The sequence below is a fragment of the Taudactylus pleione genome, unplaced genomic scaffold (genome assembly GCF_031769625.1).
Source record: "Taudactylus pleione unplaced genomic scaffold, aTauple2 ptg000282l, whole genome shotgun sequence".
Taxonomy (NCBI): domain Eukaryota; kingdom Metazoa; phylum Chordata; class Amphibia; order Anura; family Myobatrachidae; genus Taudactylus; species Taudactylus pleione.
The window spans coordinates 5,392,579-5,419,572 of record NW_028284684.1 but is presented as its reverse complement, the minus strand read 5'-3'; the positions used below and the strand labels follow the sequence as shown (position 1 = coordinate 5,419,572).

At 43.3% G+C, this 26,994-nt stretch overlaps 1 protein-coding gene across 2 annotated transcripts in view; it reads right to left on the bottom strand.

The window, feature by feature from the left end:
* The window catches only part of STX2 (syntaxin 2), a 106,920-nt gene that overhangs the window by 11,250 nt on the left and 68,676 nt on the right, over window positions 1–26,994 (bottom strand). The window contains exons 9-10 of one of the 2 annotated variants that reach the window (XM_088482097.1): window positions 7,833–7,943; window positions 1,331–1,448 (exon numbers count right to left, since the gene is read on the bottom strand). In XM_088482097.1, coding sequence (XP_088338223.1) covers window positions 1,365–1,448; window positions 7,833–7,943 — 195 coding nt within the window. In that variant the 3' untranslated portion in view covers window positions 1,331–1,364. The remainder of the gene's footprint in view (window positions 1–1,330; window positions 1,449–7,832; window positions 7,944–26,994) is intronic. The other variant, XM_088482098.1, reaches the window with a different exon arrangement.

Below are 26,994 nucleotides of genomic sequence, written 5' to 3'. Positions count from 1 at the left end.
GCCCAGCAGCCCCCCTGGGCTAGGGTGACCAGACTCCAGCCGGGCACCAACTAAAAGTGAGGTGCCTGTGGCGGGGTATATAGGAGGATGGACCCAGTGCATCTTGGGAGCAGCAAAGCTTTAACTGCGTGGTGCCTGTGGATCCAAATCCAGCTATACCCCAAGGTCAACCTTGTGGACCCTATGGAACCTGAAGTAGAAATTAGTGGTAAGAGGAGGGAACAAAACTAGATCATTTAGTACATACAGAAGACAATGCCACAAACCATGTGCAAAAAGTGACAAAACACACTTCATAAAGTGGAACCAAACCTAGACCCCTATGTGCTAAGCATTGGAGAGAGAAAAAGTGAATGGAGATAAAATACCAACCAATCAGCTACTGTTATTTTTCAAACACAGCCTGTGACAGGAGCTGATTGGTTGGTACTTTATCTCTCTCCAAGCTTTGATAAATCTTCCCCCTAATCCTTAACCAGAATCACTGTAAAAGAACAGACTTTTCTGTAAACTGCCATCAAAGGGCTGCGCAGACCAAACTATCTGGGTTAATTTAATAATATAGTACTGTGTGTACCAGTGGAATGTTATAGGGATATGTCAAATGGGCTCTGCAGCTGCTAGCCATGCCACCTGAAGCAGGGAATGGAGATGGACCACTTCAGAAGAGCTGGAATTGCCAGCAAAGCAAGTACAAACAACACAGTTGTTTAATATTATAAGGGGTTATAAATGGGTGGCGAGTAGTCCGTTATTGAATACTATTTGTCACAAAACAATCCATCCATTATTTGTGTGTCTACAAGTACAGACTATGGATCACAAAGATGCATGCTATCATTTTATGCTGGATAGATTGCATTTATTACTTAAAATTACTTCAATTTTGAGAGTCAAAAAGTGTGCACTCTACCAAGGTCTAGAAGACCAAATATACTGAAAAGCTTCATGCACTGCAAAAGAGCCCATTTTATTTTCTTGCTGCAGAATGGGGTGAGCTTGGATATCAAAGTGTGGTTCCTCTTTAAGCAAGTGTTGCTTTGGAATGAAAAAGGTGACAAATACCAATATATCCTCAACCAATGTATATAATTTGTGCATATATTTAATTTGGATACTGTGCTCTATTGTATTGCACACTGCTTATACAATCAGCATGGGCAAAGAAAACAAAAAAAAACTTAAATGCATCTTTTTTTTTTATACAGTAATTAAAATGTAGTGTTTCCAATTTAACGGTAGAATCGTTGTCCCGATGCCATAAAAAGTGTGTTCCCGTTCCCGAGCTGATGGTATAATGAGGGAGCACAGAAAAATATTGATTACTTACAGCCTGTGCATATACATTGGAAACAATCAAAGCTTCATTTAAAGCCAACTGACAAACCAATAATTAAGGCAATTAAGCCAATCACCACGAGCACTAAAATGGCAATGATCCATATTTTCTGTAAACAAACAAAAAATGTTTAAATAAAAATCAAGTTTACAAGAAAACCATAGCTATTAAAAGTGGCCAGTCTGCTTCACAGTAAGGTTACATACAGTATTACTTGACATTCAAACAAAAAGATTAATGTGTGGCAACATGTTTGGTGTCATTATTAGCTTTACTGCCTCACAACAATAAAGGTCTTGGGTTCATCACCAACACCCCCAAAAAATATCCAACTATTAAAAATTTATTTTTTTGAATGACACAAACCAGTGTGTATATATGTTCATTGTCGTTTGGCAACCGAAAATGACAGCATTATGTGTACGTTAAAAAATTTAAAAGCTGTACAAAATACCAACTATATAGTTCAGGCCTAGCCAAACTGTGGCTCTCCAGCTGTTGTGGAACTACAAGTCCCAGCTGATCAGTGGGTAGTTTCATGACAGCTGGAGAGCCACAATTTGGCCTGGCCTGATATGGATCAATGCTGAATGGAATGGAGCGGAAAAACAAAAATGTATAGTGTGCAGAATTGATAAGGTCATATCACAGTAGAATGTCACAGCCAGATGCAGTTAGAACTTACATGATAGAGAGAAAGGATATATAATTACCCATTAGTGTTCTCCCCATGCTATTTCTTTGCCGGTCTGCCTTACAAATTTCCCCTGCCACCTAGCACTGTTATGCGGCCGAAAGTATCTGGGCAGCGCTGGCTATACAGTATGTGTCCAGCCAGCAAATGGGTAATCTCTCTCTTAGTGTCCAGCCGGGTGTTTGTCACTGGGACTTCTGTGTAGCCAGCAAGTGAGGCAGTATATGGGTTGGCTATCAGTCCAGAAAGAAAGTAGGGCAGTATCTGGGCCTATTTACTCTGATTTTATCTCCCTCCACGTTCCCCCTCGCCCAATTTGCTCCACAAATGCATGACGCTTCTCCTGCCAACTGTTTACGTCTTCCCACTCCCAAGTCCAAGATTTTGTCCGTGCTTCTTCCTACCACTGGAATTCTCTCCCTCTCAGACTCTTCCATCGCTCTATTAAACTTCAAACGGGCTCTCAAAACCCACTTCTTAGTCAAAGCCATCCAACTCTATCCTAATCCATTGCTCCTTGCCTCTTCCTCACGGTCTATTCCATCTGTGTCAACCACCTGTCTGCCCCTAACCTTCAGAATGTAAGCTCTCACGAGCAGGGCCCTCATGCCTTATGGGCTTCTCCTTTCCCTTAGCTTTAACTATCATACTCCCTACAACACCTAACCCTTGGTTGCTTCTGTCATGCTGCTTATTTGAGTGCTATGATCGCAGATGCAGCAATGTTTATAAACCTTGTCCTGCATTGTTTTGTACTGTAAGTCATTGTTTTGCATAATAAATAATAATAAAGCAAGTGGGACAGAATCTGGTCAGATTTTCTACTCTAAAATGAATTAGAACCAGTATAATGGAATGGTATGAAGCAGAGCACACTAGGGACCAGGCAAAGAAAAACAGAATATACAGTGCATCCGGAAAGTATTCACAGCACTTCACTTTTTCCACATTTTGTTATGTTACAGCCTTATTCCAAAATGAAATAAATTCATGTTTGTCCTCAAAATTCTACACACAATACCCCATAATGACAATGTGTAAATTTTATTTTGAGTTTTTTCAAATTGAATAGAAAAAACAAACTAAGAAATCATATGTACATAAGTATTCACAGCCTTTGCTCAATACTTTGTTGATGCACCTTTGGCAGCAATTACAGCCTCAAGTCTTTTTGAATATGATGCCACAAGCTTGGCACACCTATCTTTGGGCTGTAACATAACAAAATGTGGAAAAAGCGAAGCTTTCCGGATGCACTGTATAAAATGTTACTCTCAAGTTTAAAGCATTAAAAAGTCAGGATTTCAACATTTCACTATTTTTGCGAAGGCCCCTACCCGCCTATTTCTTGAAGCCACCCGGCTGGCAACACTCGTGTTTTGCTAACAATACCTTTCAGTACATTGAATGGTTTCAAACACAAAAAGAAGAATTACAAGTGCACAACTCCAACATTACTAATTATATATAATATTATACATTTTGCAATAGAATTGTGCAATAGGAGGTTTTGGATAGATACAGTGTAGCCGCGCTAAATGAAAAGCAGCTCTATATGAAATAAATAACTTGATAAAAAATGATAAGAGCGCTGATGTAATAAAACCAATAAAATAAACCAAGCAAGGAAAAAAGGAGAGAGAAGAAAAGAAAAAAGTTTGACAAACACCATAGATGATTTACAGCTCTTTTGAGATAATTCAATGGAGACCTACTAGGATAAGTTCCAAAAGGTGTACAAGGGATCACATACTGACTTTCCCTACCTCTATCCTGGAATGGAAGTGGCAGTAAAGTCCCGTTGGTCTTGTCCCGGTGATGATGCGATCCAATGAGAATAACACAGACAGTGAGGAGGAATATTTTTTTAGAGGAAACACATGGAGTGGAGAAACCACCAGATTGGAACAGAACGCCACAATACAAAAAAACGAGAAGAAATGGAAAAGAAGAGGAACAAGAGGAGGTTGTCAAACAAAAAAGAAGAACATAATCAATGAGTCAAAATCCACGATATTCAATTTAAGTGGAAAAACGCTCACAAAGGCTCAAACAACTATACTTGAAAAAGGATTAAAATTTGCCCCGCAATCGAAAATAAATAAATTCAATTTATATATAGATGTTCACAAGTTTATTAGAAAATTGACTTTAAAGAAATATTTTTCCAAAGATGCATTAACAAGGACTCAAATTAATTATAACAAACAATTCAAACACACCGATTTCAAGCCACCATCAACCTTCAATCCCATGTTTTGTAAAAGTTCTGAAATTGACACATTCCAAAAGCTGATTGAACAAGAAATAGATCAAATTCCGGAAAAACTAAAAATGAAATATAACATATCAAAAGAAGAAAAGAAAGCGCTAAAAGAGTTAAAGGAAGACAGCTCAATAGTCATCAAGTCAGCGGACAAGGGTGGAGGAGTGGTCATAATGAAAAAGGATGATTACAAAATTGAAGCAGACAGATTATTATCTGACACGAACACCTATGAGTTAATGAGATTTGATCCAACTGAGAATTTCTCAAGAAAACTGGATGATTTTTTGGAAGAAGGTCTAGATATCGGTATAATAAACAAAAAAGAATATGAATTTATAAAAGAAAACAACCCTAAGATCCCGAACTTCTACTTTTTACCAAAAGTACATAAGGATATAAACCATCCACCAGGACGCCCGATCATTTCAGGTATAGGATCAATTACAGCACATCTTTCCAAATACATAGATCATTTCCTTCAAGATTTGGTATCACAACAGAAGAGCTACCTGAAAGACACTATTAGCATTCTACAAATATTAGAGAACTTAACATGGAAAAAAGAATATTTTCTATGTACAAGTGACGTAAAATCATTATATACCTGCATCCCACACGATCTAGGCTGTGATCATGCCCGATATTATCTTTCAACCCTGACTGAAATTTCAAACGAACAAATCAATTTTGTCATGGAAGGTATTGACTTTATTTTAAAAAACAACTATTTCTGGTATGAAAACAATTTTTACCTTCAAAAATGTGGGACGGCGATGGGCACATCATTTGCGCCGAGTTATGCAAATCTCTATGTATCAAAATGGGAAGATGAATGTATATGGAAGAACAATGCTTTTGCAAACAACATTATATGTTGGAAAAGATACATAGATGACATATTTTTCATTTGGGATGGTCCAGAGGAAGAATTGAAAAACTTCATATCCTACATCAATAACAATACTAAAAATCTGGAATTTACAACGATCACAGACAAAGAGATGGTAGTTTTTCTAGACCTGGAAATATACATTAAAAATGATCTTATACACACACAAGAACACACATAAAAGCAGTGAATGGCAATAACATACTCCCCACTTCCAGCAACCATCATCAGAATTGGAAGAGAAATATTCCCTTTGGTCAGTTTAGACGAGTGCGACAGAATTGCACAGAAAATGAAGTCTATCAAACACAAAGTGAAGAGTTAAAAAGAAACTTCATGGAAAAAGGATATAACAAAATGGAATTAGAGAAACAAATCCAGAAAGTAAACCAATTACAGAGACAAGATCTAGTCCGATATAAAACGAAAGTTAAAGATGACAGTCTGGAACCGCTTTTTATCACCCAATTTAACAGCAATTCACAACTCATAAAAAATATGATGGAAAAACACTGGCATATTCTGAAATTGGACAAAGATCTAAAGTCTATTATCTCAGATAAACCAAAAATAATTTATAGAAAAGCAAAAAACATTAAACAAGAATTAATAAAAAGTTTTTTATCACCAGAAAATAATATAAGTAAAAACAATAAAAATAAAGGTTATCATTACTGCCTTAACTGTAAAGCCTGTAAAAATCTAGACAAAGTTACCACTAAACCGAAAAAAGAATTCATATCAAATAAAACTGGAAAAATTTATCAGATAAAAGATCACATTACATGTGACACGGATGGAGTTATTTACATGTTGGAATGCCCATGTGGGCTACAATATATTGGTCAAACAAAAAGAAAACTGAAAATCAGATTATCTGAACACCTATACAATATAAAAAGGGGATTAACCACGCACAGTGTGTCAAACCATTTCTTAGAAGTACACAATAAAAGTCCAACAGGATTAAAGTTTTCAGCCATACAGAAAGTTAACCATAACTGGAGAGGTGGAGATTTAACAAAGAATTTGAAAATGAAAGAATCCGAATGGATATTTAATATGAAGACTTTACAACCTTCCGGACTGAATATTGATTTTGAACTTAATGCTTTTTTATAAAAAATTTAAAAAAAAAAATGTAAAAAATTTTTTTGAATACATTTTTTTTTAATGGAATACATTTTTAACATTACACACATATTGCACATTTTCGCTATTATGTCCTATTTTTCCTTTTCCTTTTTTCTAACTTTTCTGATCCTATTTTTTCTTTTGACACACCTCGTTATAACAAATGTCCATGTAAGATATAGATCCAAGATGGCCTTGTTTCACATGCGGTTACCGCTATTTTTAGTCCCTTCCGGATTTGAACTTCCGTTTTTTAAGTGTAAACAATAAAGTTTTTCTCCTATAAAAGGAGCACTTTTTAGGACATCAAGCCATCCTTGATAAAGTGCGTTTATCGCATGAAATGCGTTGGGGGCTATCAGTGGAGACCACCAGGACATTCTGCACACCTAGCGGAACTCTCCGCATTCACACCGTTACCCGCGGCACCCACCAAGTACATCATCACCCTCAGCAAGGCTGGGCCGGTCACGCCGGGAGAGAACGCTGTAAACAACCCACAGCTGCAAGCCGTGAAAGACGCTTTACCACCAGGAGGCAGCAGCGGGAAGGAGCGCGGAGATTAACATCTCAGTACCATCGGCAGGGATCGCATCATCACCGGGACAAGACCAACGGGACTTTACTGCCACTTCCATTCCAGGATAGAGGTAGGGAAAGTCAGTATGTGATCCCTTGTACACCTTTTGGAACTTATCCTAGTAGGTCTCCATTGAATTATCTCAAAAGAGCTATAAATCATCTATGGTGTTTCTCAAACTTTTTTCTTTTCTTCTCTCTCCTTTTTTCCTTGCTTGGTTTATTTTATTGGTTTTATTACATCAGTAGCGCTCTTATCATTTTTTATCAATAGGAGGTTTTGGCATAATCATGGCCATGGTTATGGGCCTACCCACCGCGCCCAGGTAACCTCTGAGGGTAGCATACTTGGGTTGAAATACAGAGCGCAGGACACCCCCAACAGGCCCAGCTGAGCCACCCCAGGGCATCACTCTGATGAGGAAAGGTGAAGTGTAAACAGGTGTTAAATAGATAAGAGCAGCTACTGCTGTATATAATAGGGTGAAAAATGAAGATGTAAAAATAATACATACATATACATATATATTAAACAAACGAGAGGTGCTAAAAGTGCAAGAAAAGGAAAAATGTGTTTATAATGCGATGCCCTGAAGCAGCCCAACCAAAGCAATCCAGGGGACCCACGCCTACCCATGATTATGGCAAAACCTCTATTTATTGTAAAACTATCTCAAAATGTATATTATTATATATAATGTTGGAGTTGTGCATTTGTAATTCTTCTTTTCGTGTTTGCAACAATAGTCTTCACAGGTAGCATATCTCTCTCTCTCTCTCTCGATATATATATATATATATTCAGGGTGTGCAGTCTAGGGCCCTTTTCCACATTGAATGGTTTCACCAGCTGGAAGGGATAGCAACCTACAAGTGTCACTACATTTTGAATACAATGAACAGTATACAGACATGCTCATTACCTTACCCTGCGTGATTTGGTCCGATATTTTATAGCCTTCTTCGTTTCTTCTTTGGCATGTTCAATGTAATCAGCAGCATTTTCTACATTCTTCTCTATGTTGTTAATCATTTCACCCTGTGTCAGCAACAGAATTTTATTTAAAACTGTAGGACAATAAATTAATAAATATAAAATCAATACAAATAAAACAAGGGAGATGATATGACCTATGGAGCGAAAGACCAGGCCAATATGTTGAGGTTACACAAAATGATGTCAGGATTAAATACATAAAATTCCAAATGGAAGATAAGATCCAAGTGGACTATATTTTACCAACAGGTACTTATGGAATTATGTAGACAAGGAAACATGCACTTACATGCACCTAGTTCTAACCAAGGTTTGCGCTAAGCAGCTAATCTAAAATAATCTGAATGATTAAAGTGTTTGGGAACAGAACCACCATAAAATAAATGGTGTCAAGTACTGTATTGTAACAAACTGGTTACAATATTTTAGGGTTCATACTGTATCTGCTATGAGTACAGAATTCATTATTGTAAACAAGGTCAGAAAGCATTACTTTTGGAGATGGCACAATTAAAGATGTAAACCCATAGTTGTTTTTTGTTTTATTGTCTGCTAAACAGTAAGTTTGGTACCTTTCATGCAAAATCAATATGTAAGGGAGAGTTACAATGCTGCTTATGGAAATTAAAAAAAAAAATGCTCTCCAGTAACCATTTAGGGCCTGATTCAGAGATGGACAATGTAGCGTCTTTGCATGCAGCGGCTTTGCTACAAAATCCAAAAGCCACAAGAGGTGTCTTAAGAAAAAAGATGCCCTCTGTCGGCCTCTCTGATCCGATGCTATGTTCAGGGACGCAGCTATTGGATCAACTGCATGACCATCAGACATCTAAATAACCCTCAGGTTACTCAGGATGTCCAGGTAAATCATGCTGCTGATGCCAGTGAAGCTGCGTCCACCAACACAATCACTGGCTTAGGCACGCCCAGAAAACGGAGCCAACGCGTCCATATTTTCTTGCCCGCTCCATGTCTCCACTCCTTCCCCACCACAGCATGTCAATCATGGTAGCACTGCGACCATCGCGTCAGACACCGATCTGCAGAAGTGTAGTACAGGATCCTGTGCATGCACATATTACCAAACATCTCAGTTGAACATAAACCATCGGGTTTGCGTACAACTCTGAACCAGGCCCTTAGTTTCTGCTTATTCCCAGGACACGGAATATAGTCTGAATTTAGTATTGGCTAAATATCAAGCTTCTTAATTCTCATGTGATGGCCTAGCAAGGGAGTTAGGCTAAAGACTTTACAAAGCCTCTCTGCTACTACATTGTACGAGTATCTCATGAGACTGTGGTTCAACAGGGTAACTGCGTGACAATTAGCAAACCTAATTGCAACTTTAAATGACGAAACATTAACACCCCCAAATGTATTTTTTTCAGAATATCAGAGTGATTTATATTTTGTCAGAGGGGATTACACCTGTGATTCTTAAACGCCTATTTCAGGACCCTCAATCAGACTAGACAGTAACTATAAATTAGATGACTAAAAGAGTGCATGAGCAGAAATCCTAAAAACAACTGTACCACTTTGGCAGGGTATTCATACAAACAGCAATAACCAAGTACAATGAGACACAAACATAATAGTGGTTTATATCTTGGTTTTGTATATTATTCCTTTTAACTAACCTTGTTACACTGGAATGAAAATGCAAATGATAGCAAATGAGAACATATGGTTCTTTTACCTGTATTTCTGTCCTTCAGGAGATAGAACCAGCAGCAAATGGCAAAGCATTAAACAGTTTGTTAACATCTGGAGAAAAGTCTATAGGGATGCAATTATTTCCTATGATGATGATCGTTTTGAAAACTTAAAAGACCACTATTAAGGCACAAATTTGACTCTCAGCTATGAATGGATAGAGTTAAAACTAGGGGTGAGCGGATTCGGTTCCGTTCGGATTTAAAAACTGAATCTTATTGGGTATCAGCTGTCACGAGTTTTGGATAGCCAATAAGATTTGTTTTTTTAATCCGAACTGAACCGAGTAGAACCGAATCCGCTCACCCCTAGTTAAAACACATTGTGCAGTATGAAAAAGACTTTGTTCATTCAGTTCACTGACCCTGTGAAAGGATGCACCAATTCACACAGTGCGTTCTTAAGCTAGGTACACACTAAACAATATATCATTGTGTAAGGGATCGGAACGATATATCATACACATCGTATAGTGTGTACGCCTGATCAGTTGTTTGTCACATTGTTCCATCTGCTGTTCTGCCCGGCAGATGGGATATGCAGAGAACGGTGCCATGTAGTTACATGCAGCATGTAACCATATTGTACACCGGATCATGTAGGGTGTACAGCTCACACGATGTATGGTTATATCACATCGTTCTGTTGCTAGGTCGCAGCATCATTGGTATGTACCCAGCAGTTCAAGTCAACAAAGCTGTCACTCAAGCTCTACCTGCTTAGTTAGAAAAGAACCTCCTGACAAGGCAGCCGGCCACAAAGCAGTGAAAGAGCTATGCATCTCTATGTATTCATATACATTCAGTTTAGCTTAGACATGAATATCAAAATGTAAATAATCTTCAAAGACAAAAATAAAAAGTATCACATTTTACAAACAATGTACAGTGTAGCATATAGTAAATACAAAACATCACATTAAAACCAATGGAAAATATTATGTATAGCAAAGTTCAACATATATACATTCTGTATATATATATTGTCGAAGTCAGATAATTGGATACGATCGCTTGCAATTATTATCTGACAATTTAGTCGTCTATGGTCTGATGACGAATTGCTTGGACGCTACTCTGCGTCAGCACAATTCCGATACGCACAAATATATATTTATATTACTACAAGGTTTAGTCAGAGTGTGGAAAACAGGTTTAATGTGTATGTCTGTGGGTGTTTGCATATGTTTTGAGAAAGTCTGCATACTAATACAATATGCCTATAACAAATAATTAAAATGTAACACAGATAGTGATATGATCAGAGAAGGGTTCTAAATGCAAAGTTAGGAATCATTGTCAGGAACCTGCAAATCGTTAACAATTGTATACCTTTTGTTCAATACTACTGCTGTTCAAAGGAACTGGCATTTAGACTTTGAATAGGCAAAAATAAAGCCTGTCACAAGCTACCAGACAAGGTGGCAACAGCAAACAGATGTGGGTCTCCCCCTGCTTAGAAATAAACCTTACTGCTTATAACACCTTGGACTGTAGTTTAAGCAACGTATTAAAATGTGTCAGAAATGGATTTATATATATTAATCCATTACAAACACACTGAATTACATAACACACACACAGACTTGCATGCATACACATACGCGCAACGCAAACTAGTGAAACTACACAATATTCTCACACTTAAACATACAATAATTAATATTAGAGGTTTTAGTAGCACATAATTATGTTGTGAAATGTATGTATATGGTATTTAAAGTATAGAACATAGTAGACAAGTCATGTTTGGTACCATTCTAAACCCCTGTTTATTTGTAGACCATTGGTTCTATCGGCAAGGAAATCGCAGCATGCGTTCGCAAAGTATGAATTATAGGTTAGAATGTATCTCTGTATGTAGTGTCTTTTTTATTAGTTCTTCGGCGGGAAAACCATACAAAGCAACATCTGAAGATCTGGGACATACCCCCAGTGATACCATATGAACTAAGCAATGAACGGAGTGACCTTAAGCGAGAACCAATGAGCATCTGTTATTCTGTGCCTTTGTTGTCTCTGAAACCTGTACCGAATATAGGCTTGTGAGCTGGCGCAGCAGTCAGTCATTTCTCCATATCCTTGGGTGACCGCAGATTCAGGATTGAAATACTGCATACGGAAACCAGTGCCCACGCGTATTTATCGGTTTGTACCTTTTGTATTTAATTGTCTTTTGCGCTAATTGTGCTAGATCTAAGCATGTAACTTTCTTTTATTGCAATAAGAAGTGTTGTGCTTTGGAACCACAATATAAGTCTGTAAAGCAATTATGTCTTATTCAACGTGTATCGATTATATATATATATATATATATATATACATACACACACACACAAACAAGATTGAAGTACACAATTCCTCCTAACAGCAGTCTTTCCGTATGGCGACCGGATATATATAATATCTTTAAATATAGGGAATGTTAGTTCCAAAATTTTGCAACCATATGGTTGAAGATAGTACTAAAAGTACTGAAACGTTCTATTGATCCTTTGGTCTCTGCTTGATTTATTGAGAGATGAGTGGTGCACCTTCATGCATATATATATATATATATATATATATATATATATATATCTTTTTTTTTTATTCTACATATGCAAGAGGAACTAGCCTATAATTAAGAGATTTGGCCAATCTATACTCACACATTATATATAAATATAAGCACTACAAAAATTATTTAGGAATGGTTTGAAAAACATATAAAAAAACCAAAAGATTTCAAAGTGTTGATTTGGCCTCCAAATTCCCCAGGTCTCAATCTAATAGAGAATCTGTGGGGATGTGCTAGAAAAAGCCCGAACCATGGAGGCCCCACCTCGCAACTTACAGGCCTTAAGGGAACTGCTGCTAACGTCTTGGTGTCTGATACCACAGGACACCTTCAGTGGTCTTGTGGAGCCCATGCCTGAAGCTGCATACAGACAAAGATTTAGTAAATTAAAGATTTTAGTAAATGATTTTCGTTCATTTTTCCCTTGAAAAAATGAACGAAAATAGTTTACTAAAATCGTTCATTTAATAAATGTAATGAACGATTTTTTTTGAACTACAAATGATTTTTGCAAATTAACTTAATGAAAATCGTTGAGTTGGCCAGTCTGACTGAACTACAAACGTGAATGCGCATGAACGATAATCGTTCATCGTTTTCACTCAGAACAAAGTGAACAATTCTATCAACGATTAACGATATGGTTAAAGATAATTGTACAAAAAATTGTTGTGTGTGTTTGCACCTTTAGAGCTATTTTGGCAGTACAAAGGGGACCTACACAGCATTACAATGTTAGGCAGGGGTTTTTAATGTTATTGCTGACACATATACACACTTGAAGAATAAATCTGACATCGGTGGGTATGAGGCCTTAATCTAGTGTTATAGTAAAGGCACAGTTATAAAGAATGATATAATAGAACGTGAATAATTTAATGCTTATATGCACAGATGAAATGGTGGTTAGCAAGGATGGCATTAATAAGGGAGACCGAATAAGATGGAAATACTAAACAAACAGATCATTCAAGTTGGTTGTCTTTCAGATTCCATTCTGACAAAGAAAATAACTCAGCATTCAATCCAAGCTATGAAAGATTGGTTTCAATAAGAATTAAATTGGTTCTTTGTAATTGCTGGTGGTGAACAGATTTCCCTTGTGTAAATGACAACCTTCATGGGCCCCATATCTTCAGAGCTGGCAGCAGTATACAGTGGGCTATTTGTAGGGTCTGACAACTTTTGATGACTGGGAATAAATGTGGATGGAATGCATATTACATTGGATAATTCAGATTCACTTTATCATGTATATTTACTAAAGTGCGGGTTTATAGAAGTAGAGGTGTTGCCCATAGCAACCAGATTCTAGCTATTTTCTAAACGCTGCTAGATGAATAATTTTGGTTGCTATGGGCAACACCTCCTCTTACATAAACCCGCACTTTAGTAAATCTAACTCTACTAGAGAACCGATTCGGCTTCGCATGGGAAAAATTTAGAATTTACAACGATAGTCTGTTTTAACCATGGTCTTATAAGATTCACTTGTAGACGACATTAGTCGTTTTTCCTCCTAATGTCAACAGGAAAAGATTTAGTTTGGATGTGACACGCAAAAGGGCCACGTAAAGTTGTCCATGTGAAAAGCAGTCTCCACTCAGGCCAACTCCAGCCACGTTAAGTGTCTGTCCCTGTGCTTTATTTATTGTCATGCCAAAGCAGACTCTTACTGGGAATTGGACTCGTTTAAAATAAAGAATTGTTTTTCATATAAATTAAATCGAAATGATAGGGGAAAAGGGAAAAACTTAAATTTTGTATCAGTAAATAGGACTTACATCAATTTTTCTGGAGAAACAGGGTAATACATATCAATCTCTACATGGCATGTAAAGTCCATCATTGGTATGTAAAGTCCATCATTGTGATATATCTAAGTTTGGCATAAAAGCGCTCGGACATCCTTTTTTTCATTGACTTGCTTCAATGATTGTCACTGCTCGGCTCCCTTTTGTCAAACAATGTTTCATACAGCTAAACCTTCCTTGACAAATGCTCTATAGTATAGTGAAACTTGCATCAAAATCCGTTCAGAGGTTCTTGAGATTAGCCCGAACAAAAAGACTACCTGGGACTTTAATTTATATAAAATGTATAGATGAGTGTGGCTCAGGATGTGTTACTTTTTCTCATACTTGCTTTCACTACTCCATTATTTCCAAGGTTTAAATATTTGGATTATATGGATTACACATTAATAATTATATAAACTCTGTAATAAAACGTAACTTTATTAGAACTACATAGACCTCATTTGTAACTAAAATCTTCCAAAACACTTTAACCCTCCACCGCTAGGGCTATTTCATACCTGCCGGTTTGCAACGGCGCGTGTTTTTTGCCGTGTAGTATTTTTATTAAGGTATGAAAACAGATGGGTCCCTTCAGACGGCACGGTCGCCGTGTTACAGCCGGCAATATCTGACAAGGACGCAGGGCCGTAGCTAGGGTAGTGCGGCCGATGCCATCGCACAGGGCACCAAAGGTCAGGGGGCGCTGTTTGGGCCTGTAAAATTTCTCTGATTATTATCATTCTTGCTTGTAGCTTCCTCTTATTTCATCCCCAGCATCTCCTGGCCTCTCCTATCTCTTCCCTGGCCCTTCCCCATGAAGCCATGGCCCTTTTTTGGGTGCATTATGTCCCTTTGAAAAATGATGGGGGCGCCAATGCTCTTTCTGGCACAGGGCACCAAAAAGTCTAGTTATGGCTCTACAAGGACAGTTGCTGTGCCGTCAGTGAAGCACAAATTCCAATGTTTCCTTTAACACACACCAGCTTTTTTTTTTTACCTTGTAACCAACCACAACTCCATCTGATGCTGCGCATAGCTACTACTAAAAAACCCCAAGAAACACAGCTTTAAACACGGCTTAAAGCCATTGCATGGGAAAGACACTGAAAAAAAAATGTCCGGCTTTGGACGATTTTTTTGCTGGCCGGTCAAAACCGGCATATGTGAAATAGCCATTAGAAGACACAGGCAAGCTCCTCACTAGCATGTTTCAAATGGAGGTCTGATACCATAAAACTTTCTTCTTTCGATTTGCATCCTAGTACTGTCATTGCGATGTGGTACTGTACAGCGGGATCGGTATGATTTACATGGCCGGCGGTTCAAATCCCGACAGAGGTTTAAATCCTGATCTTCCATTAAGGTAAGTTATGCTAACCTATTCCCCCCCCCCAACCCTCCCTTAGGGGTGCCTAACCCTAACCCCGCACCCTCCCCCCAAAGTGCCTAAACCTAACCCCCCCTTCCCCGCAGCCTAACCCTAAGTCTCCCTGGGGTTGCCTAACCCTAACCTCCCCCGGGGGTGCCTAACCCTAATTCCCCCCCGGGAGCCCCTAACCTCCTCCCCCCCTGCGCAGCTGTCTGTGCCTGGCGCCCGGCTTACCTTCGATTGGTAAGCCGGGTGTCGGGCTCCCGGTTTAGGTCTAATGACAGGCGTCGGGATTTCAACGCCTGTCATTAGACACTTGCCGGGATTAGACAGTCGGGATTCCGTCCGTCAGCTTCCCTGCACAGCTACTATGAAAGTCCTACAGGTCTGAAGAATATAACCACCCAATAAACATAATATATTGCCTTCATACACACTGGTAGTCCGTATATAATGACATTCGTCCCCACAGTGTCACCTCCACTGGTTACATGTGTCCTTAGTGGATATTAAATTGAGTATAAAAAAGCAAAAAAATAAATAAAAAAAGTGTATATATCTATCTATCACCTATGGAAAGGCGGCACTCCGATCAATAAAGTCTCCACACGGATCTGATAATCAACGTTTCGAGGGTACTTTATTCCCTCGTCATCAGGGTAACAATGAACATATATACAAAAACTCACCATTAAATACCCGCCACCTTCACCATGTGCAGCGCCGGCACACGGGGAGACAGGAAGTCGCGCCAAAATGACATCATTCCTCATCACCCGTCGCCAAGGCAACCGCTCTGTGTACTACTAATACAAAGTGTGTTTACATGTACACCACCACTATGCAGTAAAAAAAACAATCATAGAGGATGCATCCACAAAAGACAATACCCCAATAATATCATGAGACTAACAATAATACATAAATTCACATTTAAATATAGATCTCCTGATCGGAGGGGCGACCGTGCAGGTCGGCTATTACAATGTGAAAGCCGGTGTATACATAAGCTGGGTACTTTGGCTCCCCGTGACCTTAATGAGAATATGGGGCTCCATTGTTTTATGTAGTCTGTGTGTGGGATTTATCTATTATGATTAATTACACAGCAGGGTATTAACAGTTTGTTATTACTGATTGCAATATTAATTACTTGCATTGTATAGTTATGAATAGGGATGCCCGCATTTAGGAGGATATATGTCTACTATATGCTGTTATGCCGATCAGGAGATCTATATTTAAATGTGAATTTATGTATTGTTATTAGTCTCATGATATTATTGGGGTATTGTCTTTTGTGGATGCATCCTCTATGATTGTTTTTTTACTGCATAGTGGTGTTGTACATGTAAACACACTTTGTATTAGTTGTACACAGAGCGGTTGCCTTGGCGACAGGTGATGAGGAATGATGTCATTTTGGCGCGACTTCCTGTCTCCCCGTGGGCCAGCGCTGCACATGGTGACGGTGGCAGGTATTTAATGGTGAGTTTTTGTATATGTTCATTGTTATCCTTATGACGAGGGAATAAAGTACCCTCGAAACGTTGATTATCAGATCCGTGTTTGGAGACTATTGATCGGAGTGCCGCCTTTCCATAGGTTGTACATTGTACCCGTGTCAGGGGGGTCACTTAGGAGGGTACCCGACGCTTATATGCATTAACAATGGAGTGCTTCCCAGTTTTGGAAATATATATATTTTATTAGAAAGATTCAATACACACCGGTGAATGAAATTACACACTTGTGACCCTTCAGACTCTAGATTAATAGTGATCTTTGGCCCTCATTCAGAGCCGGACGCTCTGAGCAGAGCGCACGCTCTGAATGAGGGCCGTCCTCCATAATTATGGAGCGTCCTCCTGGATGCTCGTATAGCTGTGGGTCACCACCCACAGCCTATACGAGCGTGCAGGTTGATGGCGCGATGGTCTTGACCATCGCGACCATCGCCACTGCGAGCCGGAGCCTGCGGTTGAGTTTCTCAACTGCAAGGCCCGGAGTGATTTTGGCTCTATCAGAGCCAAAATCACTCCCACTGACATCACTAGTGATGTCAGTGGGCCGGCTTCTGATGGTAGGCGTTCCCTTGGGAACGCCCCCGTCTGGGAGGCACGCCCCCGGCACGCCCACCAAAGGGGGCGTGCTGTCAATCAACATCGACAGCACGCCCCCTTTGATCAGACACAACGAGCGAAGGAAAGTCCTTCGCTCGTCACGTCTGGCGCATGCGCACGACGGAGCTCCCGCCGTCGTGCGCATGCGCAGTGCACACCATCGACCCACTTGCGAGCGGACAGCCGCTTGCGAGTGGGTCTGAATCAGGCCCTTTGTCCGTTTAGTTGTTTAACCTTACTAGATAGCAACTTGATATGTATCACTGCACAGATGATGTCACAACTTCGCCTCGTCTTATTCCCTTCTTACTTCAGGTGTGTATCACTTCTCACTCATCGGGATAAAAACATGTGGAACAGAAAAACATCCAATAGTTCAAAAACTGACACAAAATGTTTTAATGGTATAAAAAGTGTCAAAAGGTTTTTGCACTATTGGATATTTTTTAGTTCCACATGTGTATATACAGTCAGGTCCATAAATATTGGGACATTGACAGAATTTTCAGATTTTGGCCTCTATTCACCACCACAATGGCTTTGAAATGAAACAAACAAGATGTGATTTAACTGCAGACTTTCAGATTTAATTTGAGGGTAATTACATCCAAATCAGGTGAACGGTGTAGGAATTACAACAGTTTCTATATGTGCCTCCCACTTTTTAAGGGGCCAAAAGTAATGGGACAAACTAAACAATCCTAAATCTAAGTTTCACTTTTTAATACTTTGTTGCAAATCCTTTGCAGGCAATTACAGCCTGAAGTCTGGAACGCATAGACATCACCAAACGATGGGTTTCATCCCTGGTGATGCTTGCTTGTGCTTAGGGCATTTTCCCTTCAGTTTTGTCTTCATCAAGTGAAATGCATGCTCAATCGGATTCAGGTCAGGGGATTAACTTGGCCATTGCATAACATTCCACTTTTTAGCCTTAAAAAACTCTTTGGTTGCTTTTGCAGTATGCTTCGGGTCATTGTCCATCTGCACTATGAAGCGCTGTCCAATGAGTTCTGAAGCATTTGACTGAATATGAGCATATAATATTGCCCGAAACACTTCAGAATTCATTCTGCTGCTTTTGTCAGCAGTCACATCATCAATAAATACAAGGGAACCAGTTCCATTGGCAGCCATACATGCCCACGCCATGACACTACCACCACCATGCTTCACTGAGGAGGTGGTATGTTTTGGATCATGAGCAGCTCCTTTCCTTCTCTTCTCTTCCCATCACTCTGGTACAAGTTGATCTTTGTCTCATCTGTTAATAGGATGTTGTTCCAGAACTGTAATTGTTTTTATACTTCAGGGTCCACAGGGTTGACCTTTGGGGGTATAGCTGGATCTGCATCCATGGGCACCACGCAGTTAAAGCTTTGCTGCTCCCAGGATGCACTTGGGTCCGTCCTCCTCTATACCCCGCCCCGGCCACAGGCACCTCAGTTTTAGTTGGTGCCTGGCCGGAGTCGGGTCACCCTGTGCAGTGGGGCTGCATAAGCAGCCCCTAAGCTTTATTCTTTATTTAAAAAAAAAAAAAGAAGATGATTTTATTATTTTATTTTTACTGTCTTCAGAGCGGCAGCATCAGACTGTCCATCTGGACGTCTACGCTGCCGCTCCAACAGCGCCGCTGGCGCTGCAACGCCGGTACTGATCCGGGGATCGCAGCGGGACCCCGGAGTCAGTACTAGCGTGGCTCCGGGACCACCCAAGGACTGCTGCCGGACTGAAGGGGCCAGGTAAGCCGCGTGCAGCGCTGTCGGCGCTGCAAGCGGGGAAAATACAGTCTTCATGCCACCGGTCTCTGGGGACAGACCGGCGGCGCTTGTAGCGGCGGCGGGCTCCCCCTCTTCAGGCATACCCCACGTGTCCGCTGGCCCCCGGGGTGTAAGTACCGGCGGGGAACCGGCTTCCCCGGGGGTTTAGTACTAGCAGGGGAGGCAGCCTTCCCTGCTTCAGCGCTCCTCCCTCAGCCCAGCGCGCCTTCTCTCATGTGTGCTGGCGTCGCTGGGCTGTTCTCACTCGGCCACTCCTCCTCAGGGCTCTCCGGCGGCCATCTTCCTAAGGCAGCATAGCAGAGCTCCCAGGCAGGCTTCCAGTGGACCAGTCCCCCTGCGTACCTCTCCCCCTGCAAAGGACAGTGTTCGCAGCGCTATAGCCCTCCCAGACACTGAATCTGGGAGGTTGATTGTAGCGGAAGGTGCAGTGAGTATAACTTCTCTGCATGGTATGTGACTTTTTGCTAGTGCTGCTGTCTGTGCTTATTTTCTACTTACTGTCAGCTTTTTACCTATCCCTTTCCTTCTCCTATGGCCCGCAGGTGCGTGGGGGAGGGGTGTTCTTTCTGTGTACCTCACTTATATAAATCTACATATTTGTGAGGTCCGTCACATACTGCGGTGTGCTCCTCAGTACCATATTGTGGGCTGTTTGGGTTGCCTACTTGGGAGTGCGTGGGTGTTATACGCCTTACCTCGTTTCGGTGAGACACTTTTTTTGCAAAAAAGTTTGTGTCATGTCTGATGAGGGGAATGAGCGCTCCGAGGCTCCTGTGTTGTTTTCCTGCCGACGCTGTTCGGCAGGGGTTGACGGGGCAGATTTGTCTCAGGACGGTCTGTGCGGGCGGTGCCAGTTGGTACCTGGACCCTCTAAACCCCCGGTGGCACAGGATCCTCCGTGGGCAATGTTTACGCAAGTGCTGGCGACAATCGCGGACCGACTTGCGGTCCCGACTGCGGCCCCTTCTAGGGCGTTGCCCCAGCCTACCATGCCCCGTTCCCCGGGTGTGACTCGTCTGGTGCAGTCTCCTCCCGGGTCTCAGACTGTGGGTCCTTATGCGGGTTTGCCGGTATACGTGCAAACCCCCACGGTGCCGCAGCAGTCGATGGTACCTTTTCAGGGGTATCCTCAGGCAGTACCCCCGCCTTGGGTGGACGTCCTCTCCAGCTCTGTTCAGAGTCTGGCGGCTTCGTCATCGGCTTTTCAACATATGTTGCACAGAGATGTGCCCCCACGGGCGTCCAAGCGTTCCGTTCCGGCTTCACTGGCGGCTCAGTTCACGGACACGGACGTGTCTTCGGATGACGGGGAGATCCATGAAGACTCTGACTCGGATGCCGGGGCCCAGGAGATGGAGGCTAAGTCTTCCATTAATGTGCCGGCATTGGTTAGGGCGGTGCGGGCCATCCTTCACATTGAGGAGGATGTGCCCGCCCCCAGGTCAAAATACCCAAATTTTAAAAAGGCCAAGGTAGCTTCGACGGTTTTTCCCCTGTCCGATCAATTGACGGATCATATGGCAGGGGCCTGGCAGTTGCCCAGCAAGAGGTTCCAACCGCAGAAGCGGTTGGCTTCGAACTATCCGTTTCCGGAGGCTCATTGCAGGAAGTGGGAAACTCCTCCAGCGGTGGATTCCCACGTTACCCGCTTAATTAAAAGCGCTACGCTGCCTTTGCCGTCGATCTCCTCCCTGAAGGATCCCATGGACAGGAAGGTGGAGACTTGTTTGAAGTCTATCTACTCTCTCTCGGGGGCGGTGGCCCGTCCGTCCATGGCCATCTCTTGGGTGGCTAAGGCCATCGAGAGCTGGGCCAATGCTTTGGAGGATACCTTTCCGGAAAATGCTCCGGAGATCCAGAGAGCGTTGATAGGTCAAATGAGGGATGCGGCTTCCTACATTGGGGAAGCATCGTTAGACGCAAGCCTGCTAACCTCTCTGGTGTCGGCTGCAGCTGTGTCGGCGCGTCGGTCCTTGTGGCTGAGATCTTGGAGAGCTGACGCTGACTCCAAAAAGGGACTGGAGGCCTTAACTTTTAATGGGGAGTTGCTTTTTGGTCCAGACTTGGACAAAATTGTGGACACTCTGGCTAAGTCTAAATCAGCCTTCCTCCCCAAGGTACGGAGCTCTGCTTTTCGGTCCTTTCGGGTTCAGGGCAAGGCAAAAGGTCAGTCCTTCCCGAGGCAGTCGACGACCAAGGCCGCTTCTAAGCCCAAGAAGCAGCCCTGGAGTGCCAGGCGCCCTTCTTCCAAGCAGGAAGATAAACCTTCTGTCTGATGGGACGGGCCTCCCTCTGGGGGACCCCAGAGTGGGAGGCCGACTTCTTCTATTTGCCCAGTGCTGGCACAATACCACCACGGATGCCTGGGTTTGAGAAGTGGTCTCCCAGGGGTACGCCCTGTCTTTTCGGCACAGACCGCCCCACCAGCTTTTCTGCACGAGTCCTTCTCAGGATACGACCAAGTCTTTACAGATTCAGGAAGCTATAGAGTCCTTGCTGACAGCAGGCGTCATTGTTCCCGTTCCTCAATTACAACGAGGGACGGGGTTCTATTCTTCTGTTTCTAGTGCGGAAACCCAATGGTTCTCATCGCCCTATCCTCAACTTGAAGTCTCTGAACAAATTCCTCAGAGTTCCCAAGTTCAGAATGGAAACGTTACGTTCCATCATTCTGGCGATGGAACCGGTGGATTACATGGTGTCCCTGGATATCCAGGACGCCTACCTCCATGTTCCGATAGCACCTTCGCACCAGCGGTATCTGAGGTTCGCTATCCTTCAACACCATTATCAGTTCCGGGCGCTACCCTTTGGTCTCCACGGCACCGAGGGTGTTCACGAAGATTATGGCGGTCATGGTACTGCTTCATCATCTCCACTTGACGGTCGCTTGCCTGCAAGCGCACGGGTGGCTGATAAATTGGAAAAAGTCCTCCCTGATTCCATCTCAGCGGATGGTTCATTTGGGAGCCCTGCTGGATTCTCGGCAGCAATGGATCTTCCTGACCCCGGAGAAGGTCTCCTCCCTGCAGCTGAGGATACACAGTTGCCTGAGCAGTTGCCGCCTGTCGGTCCATTCGGCTATGAGGGTTTTGGGCTCCATGGTGTCGGCATTCGACATGGTGGAATTTGCCCAGTTCCATTCCCGGCCTCTGCAGGGGCTGATTCTATCGGAATGGAACGGGTTACCTCACCGGATCCGCTCTCAGTTGCTGGTGTTGTCCCCGGAGGTTCGGCAGTCTTTGGCTTGGTGGCTTCAGACAGCTCATCTGGTCGAGGGGCGTCCCTTTTGGATCCCGGACTGGGTCCTGCTCACGACGGATGCCAGTCTTCGGGGTTGGGGGGCAGTGACCGGCTCGTTGTCACTTCAGGGTCGTTGGTCTGCGGAAGAAGCTCTTCTTACCATCAACATTCTGGAACTGCGGCCGGTTTATCGGGCCCTGCAGTCGTCCGGTCCCGCTCTTTACGGACGGCCGGTTCAGGTGCAGTCCGACAACGCCACCACGGTGGCGTATATCAACCACCAAGGAGGAACTCGAAGTCGGGCAGTAATGTCGGAGGTGTCTCGCATCCTTGCTTGGGCGGAGTGTCACATTCCAGCGATCTCGGCAGTCTTCATTCCCGGAGTCCTCAATTGGGAGGCGGACTTCCTCAGCCGTCACGACGTGCATCCCGGGGAATGGTCGCTTCACGCAGAGGTGTTTCAGCTACTCGTGGACAGGTGGGGGCTGCCGGAGCTGGACTTGATGGCCTCCCGTCACAATCACAAGTTGCCCGTTTACGGGTCAAGGACAAGAGACGCAGGCGCCAGTCTGGTAGACGCGCTGTCGGTGAAATGGATGTTTCACCTGGCGTATCTGTTTCCTCCGATATCCTTACTTCCTCGTGTTCTGCGGAAATTCAAGCAGGACAGCGGCACGCTCATGCTGGTTGCTCCGGCGTGGCCCAGACGTCCTTGGTACTCCGATCTGAGGTGTCTCTCCATCGACGCTCCGTACCTTCTTCCTCAGCGTCGGGACCTGTTGTCTCAAGGGCCCTGCCTTTACCCGGATCTGGGTCGGCTGTCTTTGACGGCGTGGCTCTTGAGACAGCCGTCTTGAGGTCTAGGGGTTTCTCCAGTTCAGTCATTGGTACCATGCTTAGGGCACGCAAGCCTGCCTCCGCACGGATTTACCACAGGGTGTGGCGCACTTACTTTCAGTGGTGTGAATCCAGAAACTATGATCCTCAGGTGTTCCGGGTTTCCAGGATCTTGGAGTTCCTTCAATCAGGTTTGGACCTCGGCTTACGCCTGGCCTCTCTGAAGGTTCATGTGTCTGCATTGTCCGTGTGGTTTCAGCGACGGATTGCTACACTACCGGATGTTCACACCTTTTTCCAGGGTGTTCTCAGGATACAGCCTCCCTTCGTGCCTCCTGTGGCTCCTTGGGACTTGGCGGTGGTGCTACGGGTCTTGCAGGGTCATTCTTTTGAGCCTCTTGAGGTGGTGGACCTCAAGTGGCTGACGTTCAAGACCGTTTTTCTCCTAGCAATTGCTTCTGCCAGGAGGGTGTCAGAGTTGGGGGCGCTTTCCTGTCGCCCTCCTTTTCTGATTTTTCATCAGGACAGAGCGGTGCTCCGCACTCGTCCTGAGTTTTTGCCCAAAGTGGTCTCGAAGTTCCACATTAATCAGGAACTTGTTGTGCCAGCTTTTCAGTCGCCTAATCTTTCAGCTGGTGAGGCTTCCTTAGATGTAGTCCGGGCACTTAGAATCTATGTGGATCGGACTGCTTCGGTTAGGAAGTCGGATTCTTTGTTTGTCCTCTTCGGTTTTCACAAGAGGGGTTGGCCTGCCAACAAGCAAACGTTAGCCCGTTGGCTTCGTTCCGTTATTTGTGAGGCTTATGCACAGGAGGGTTTACCTGTGCCAGCCTCTGTTAAGGCTCATTCCACTCGTTCTGTGGGTCCCTCTTGGGCTGCTAGACGTGGCGCCTCCGCTGTTCAGCTGTGTAAGGCGGCCACTTGGTCTTCAATTCAAACGTTTTTGAGGTTCTATGCGTTTGACACCTTCGCCTCTCAGGATGCATCCTTCGGGCGCCGGGTACTCCTTTCAGCACAGGAGCGTCCCCACCCTTAGTTGAACTGCTTTGGGACATCCCCAAGGTCAACCCTGTGGACCCCCTATGGACCCTGAAGTAGAAAACAAGAGATATGGTAAGAACTTACCTTTGTTATCTCTGTTTCTACGAAGTCCATAGGGTCCACAGGGCGCCCGCCCTGACGCACCTGGCTTCAAATGGGCTGTGTGGCTGGTCACCGGTTTTCCGTCTCCCATTTCTGTGAGTATGGTCTCTTGTGTGTTCCAGTCTTCCTTCTCTCTGTTTAGTCTCCTCCTCCGGCCTTAGCTGCTTACCAACTGAGGTGCCTGTGGCCGGGGCGGGGTATAGAGGAGGACGTACCCAAGTGCATCCTGGGAGCAGCAAAGCTTTAACTGCGTGGTGCCCATGGATCCAGATCCAGCTATACCCCCAAAGGTCAACCCTGTGGACCCTATGGACTTCGTAGAAACAGAGATAACAAAGGTAAGTTCTTACCATATCTCTTGTTTTTTAGATGTTGTTTGGCAAACTCTAATGTGGTCTTCCAGTTTTTGTGGCTCACCAATGGTTTGCATCTTGTGGTGAACCCTCTATATTCACTCTTGTGAAGTCTTCTCTTGATTCTTGACTGACACATATACATCTACCTCCTGGAGAGTGTTCTTGATTTGGCCAACTGTTGTGAAGGGGTTTTTCTTCACCAGGGAAATAATTATTTTGTCATCCACCACAGTTGTTTTCCGTGGTCTTCCGGGTCTTTTGGTGTTGCTGAGCTCTCCGATGCGTTCTTTCTTTTTAAGAATGTTCCAAACAGTTGATTTGGCCACACCTAATGTTTTTGCAATCTCTCTGATGGGTTTGTTTTCATTTTTCAGCCTAATGATGGCTTGCTTCACTGATAGTGACAGCTCTTTGGATCTCATATTGAGAGTTGACAGCAACTGATTCCAAATGCAAATGTCACACCTAGAATCAACTCCAGAACTTTTACCTGCTTAATTGATAATGAAATAACGAGGGAATAGCCCACACCTGTCCATGAAATAGCTTTTGAGTTAAGGCCCCCATACATCAGAGATTGATTGCAGCAATCGTGCAATTTGCAATCGATTGTGTCTAAAGATCTTTCCCTTTTTCAATCGATTGCAGAATTGCCACAATCTGCAATCGATTGAAAAAGGGAAAGATCTTTAGACACAATTGATTGCAAATTGCACGATTGCAGCAATCAATCTCTGATGTATGGGGGCCTTTACTCTTGGCCTCTTAAAAAGTGGGAGGCACATATAGAAACCATTGTAATTCCTACACCGTTCATCTGATTTGGATGTAATTACCCTCAAATTAAATCTGAAAGTCTGCAGTTAAATCACATCTTGTTTGTTTCATTTCAAAGCCATTGTCGTGGTGAATAGAGGCCAAAATCTGAAAATTCTGTCAATGTCCCAATATTTATGGACCTGACTGTATATTTCTCTTTTATATATTCAATGAGATTAATATCCACTAAAAACACATGTAACCAGGGAAGCGCCATTGTGGGATGAATATTAGGTGGAACTTTGTTTGTCACACCAGCAGCACAGAAAGACATACCTAAATATTATCTTCATACACACTTGCAGAAATAGGCAATCAAGGCTATTAATTTATTGAAACAGAATCAAAGTCCCAATAATGGCAACTGAAGCATGGTCACTAAACACAGTTAAAAAATGAGAGATATGGTAAGAACTTACCTTTGTTATCTCTCTTTTGTTATCCCTCTCTCTTCGAAGTCCATAGGGTCCACAGGGAGACCTTTGGGGTATAGCTGGATCTGGATCACGGGCACCACGCAGTTAAAAGCTTTGCTCCCAGGATGCACTAGGACCATCCTCCTCTATACCCCGCCCCCGAGCCACAGGCACATCAGTTGGTAAGTAGCCAAGGCCGAAGGAGGAGAAAGAGTAGGAAGACTAACACTCGAGAATCATACTCACATAAAGGGAGACGGAAAACCGGTGTCTACCGCAGGTGGGGATTCCCACTTTTTCCATGAGGACAAATGCTTTTGCGGTGGAGGCCTCTTACCAGGCCTCCACCATGTGCTCTGCCAGTTGGTCAGAGAGAGGGAAAACTGACGAAGTCATCTTTGCCTGTTTAAACTCAGGGTATTTGGATTTAGGGGCAGGAACGGCATCCTCTATATCTAGTATGGATCGGACCCCCTTACCAACACTGGAACATGAATAGCTGATTTAGGCTCCACCTCCTGTGCACGGGAATCTGAATCAGACACCTCAGGCACTTCCCCATCATCTGATAACATGTCTGTGTCTGATAGTTGTGTGGTCTGGGATGACATTACAGGACTAACGTTCCCGCTAGGCTGTTTCAGCGGGGCGCCGCACCGCGCCCTGCCCCATTTCTGAAGGGCAGAAAGCACCCTGACCTCCAGTGCGGCGCCCCGCTGAGACAGCCTGCGGATTCTGTCTCCACCCGCTGTTCGCAGTGTCCCGCAGGTGGTCAAAACGGCAGCGCTTGGTGGCTGCTCGGCATGTCCGTAAGTGCCGCACGCCCCCAGGAGTGACGAAAAGAAAGTGCGTCAAAGACACACCCCATTTTCTTTGGCCACGCCCCCTTTTTGACCGCCTGGCGCAGAAGTGCTTTATCTCTAGGTCCG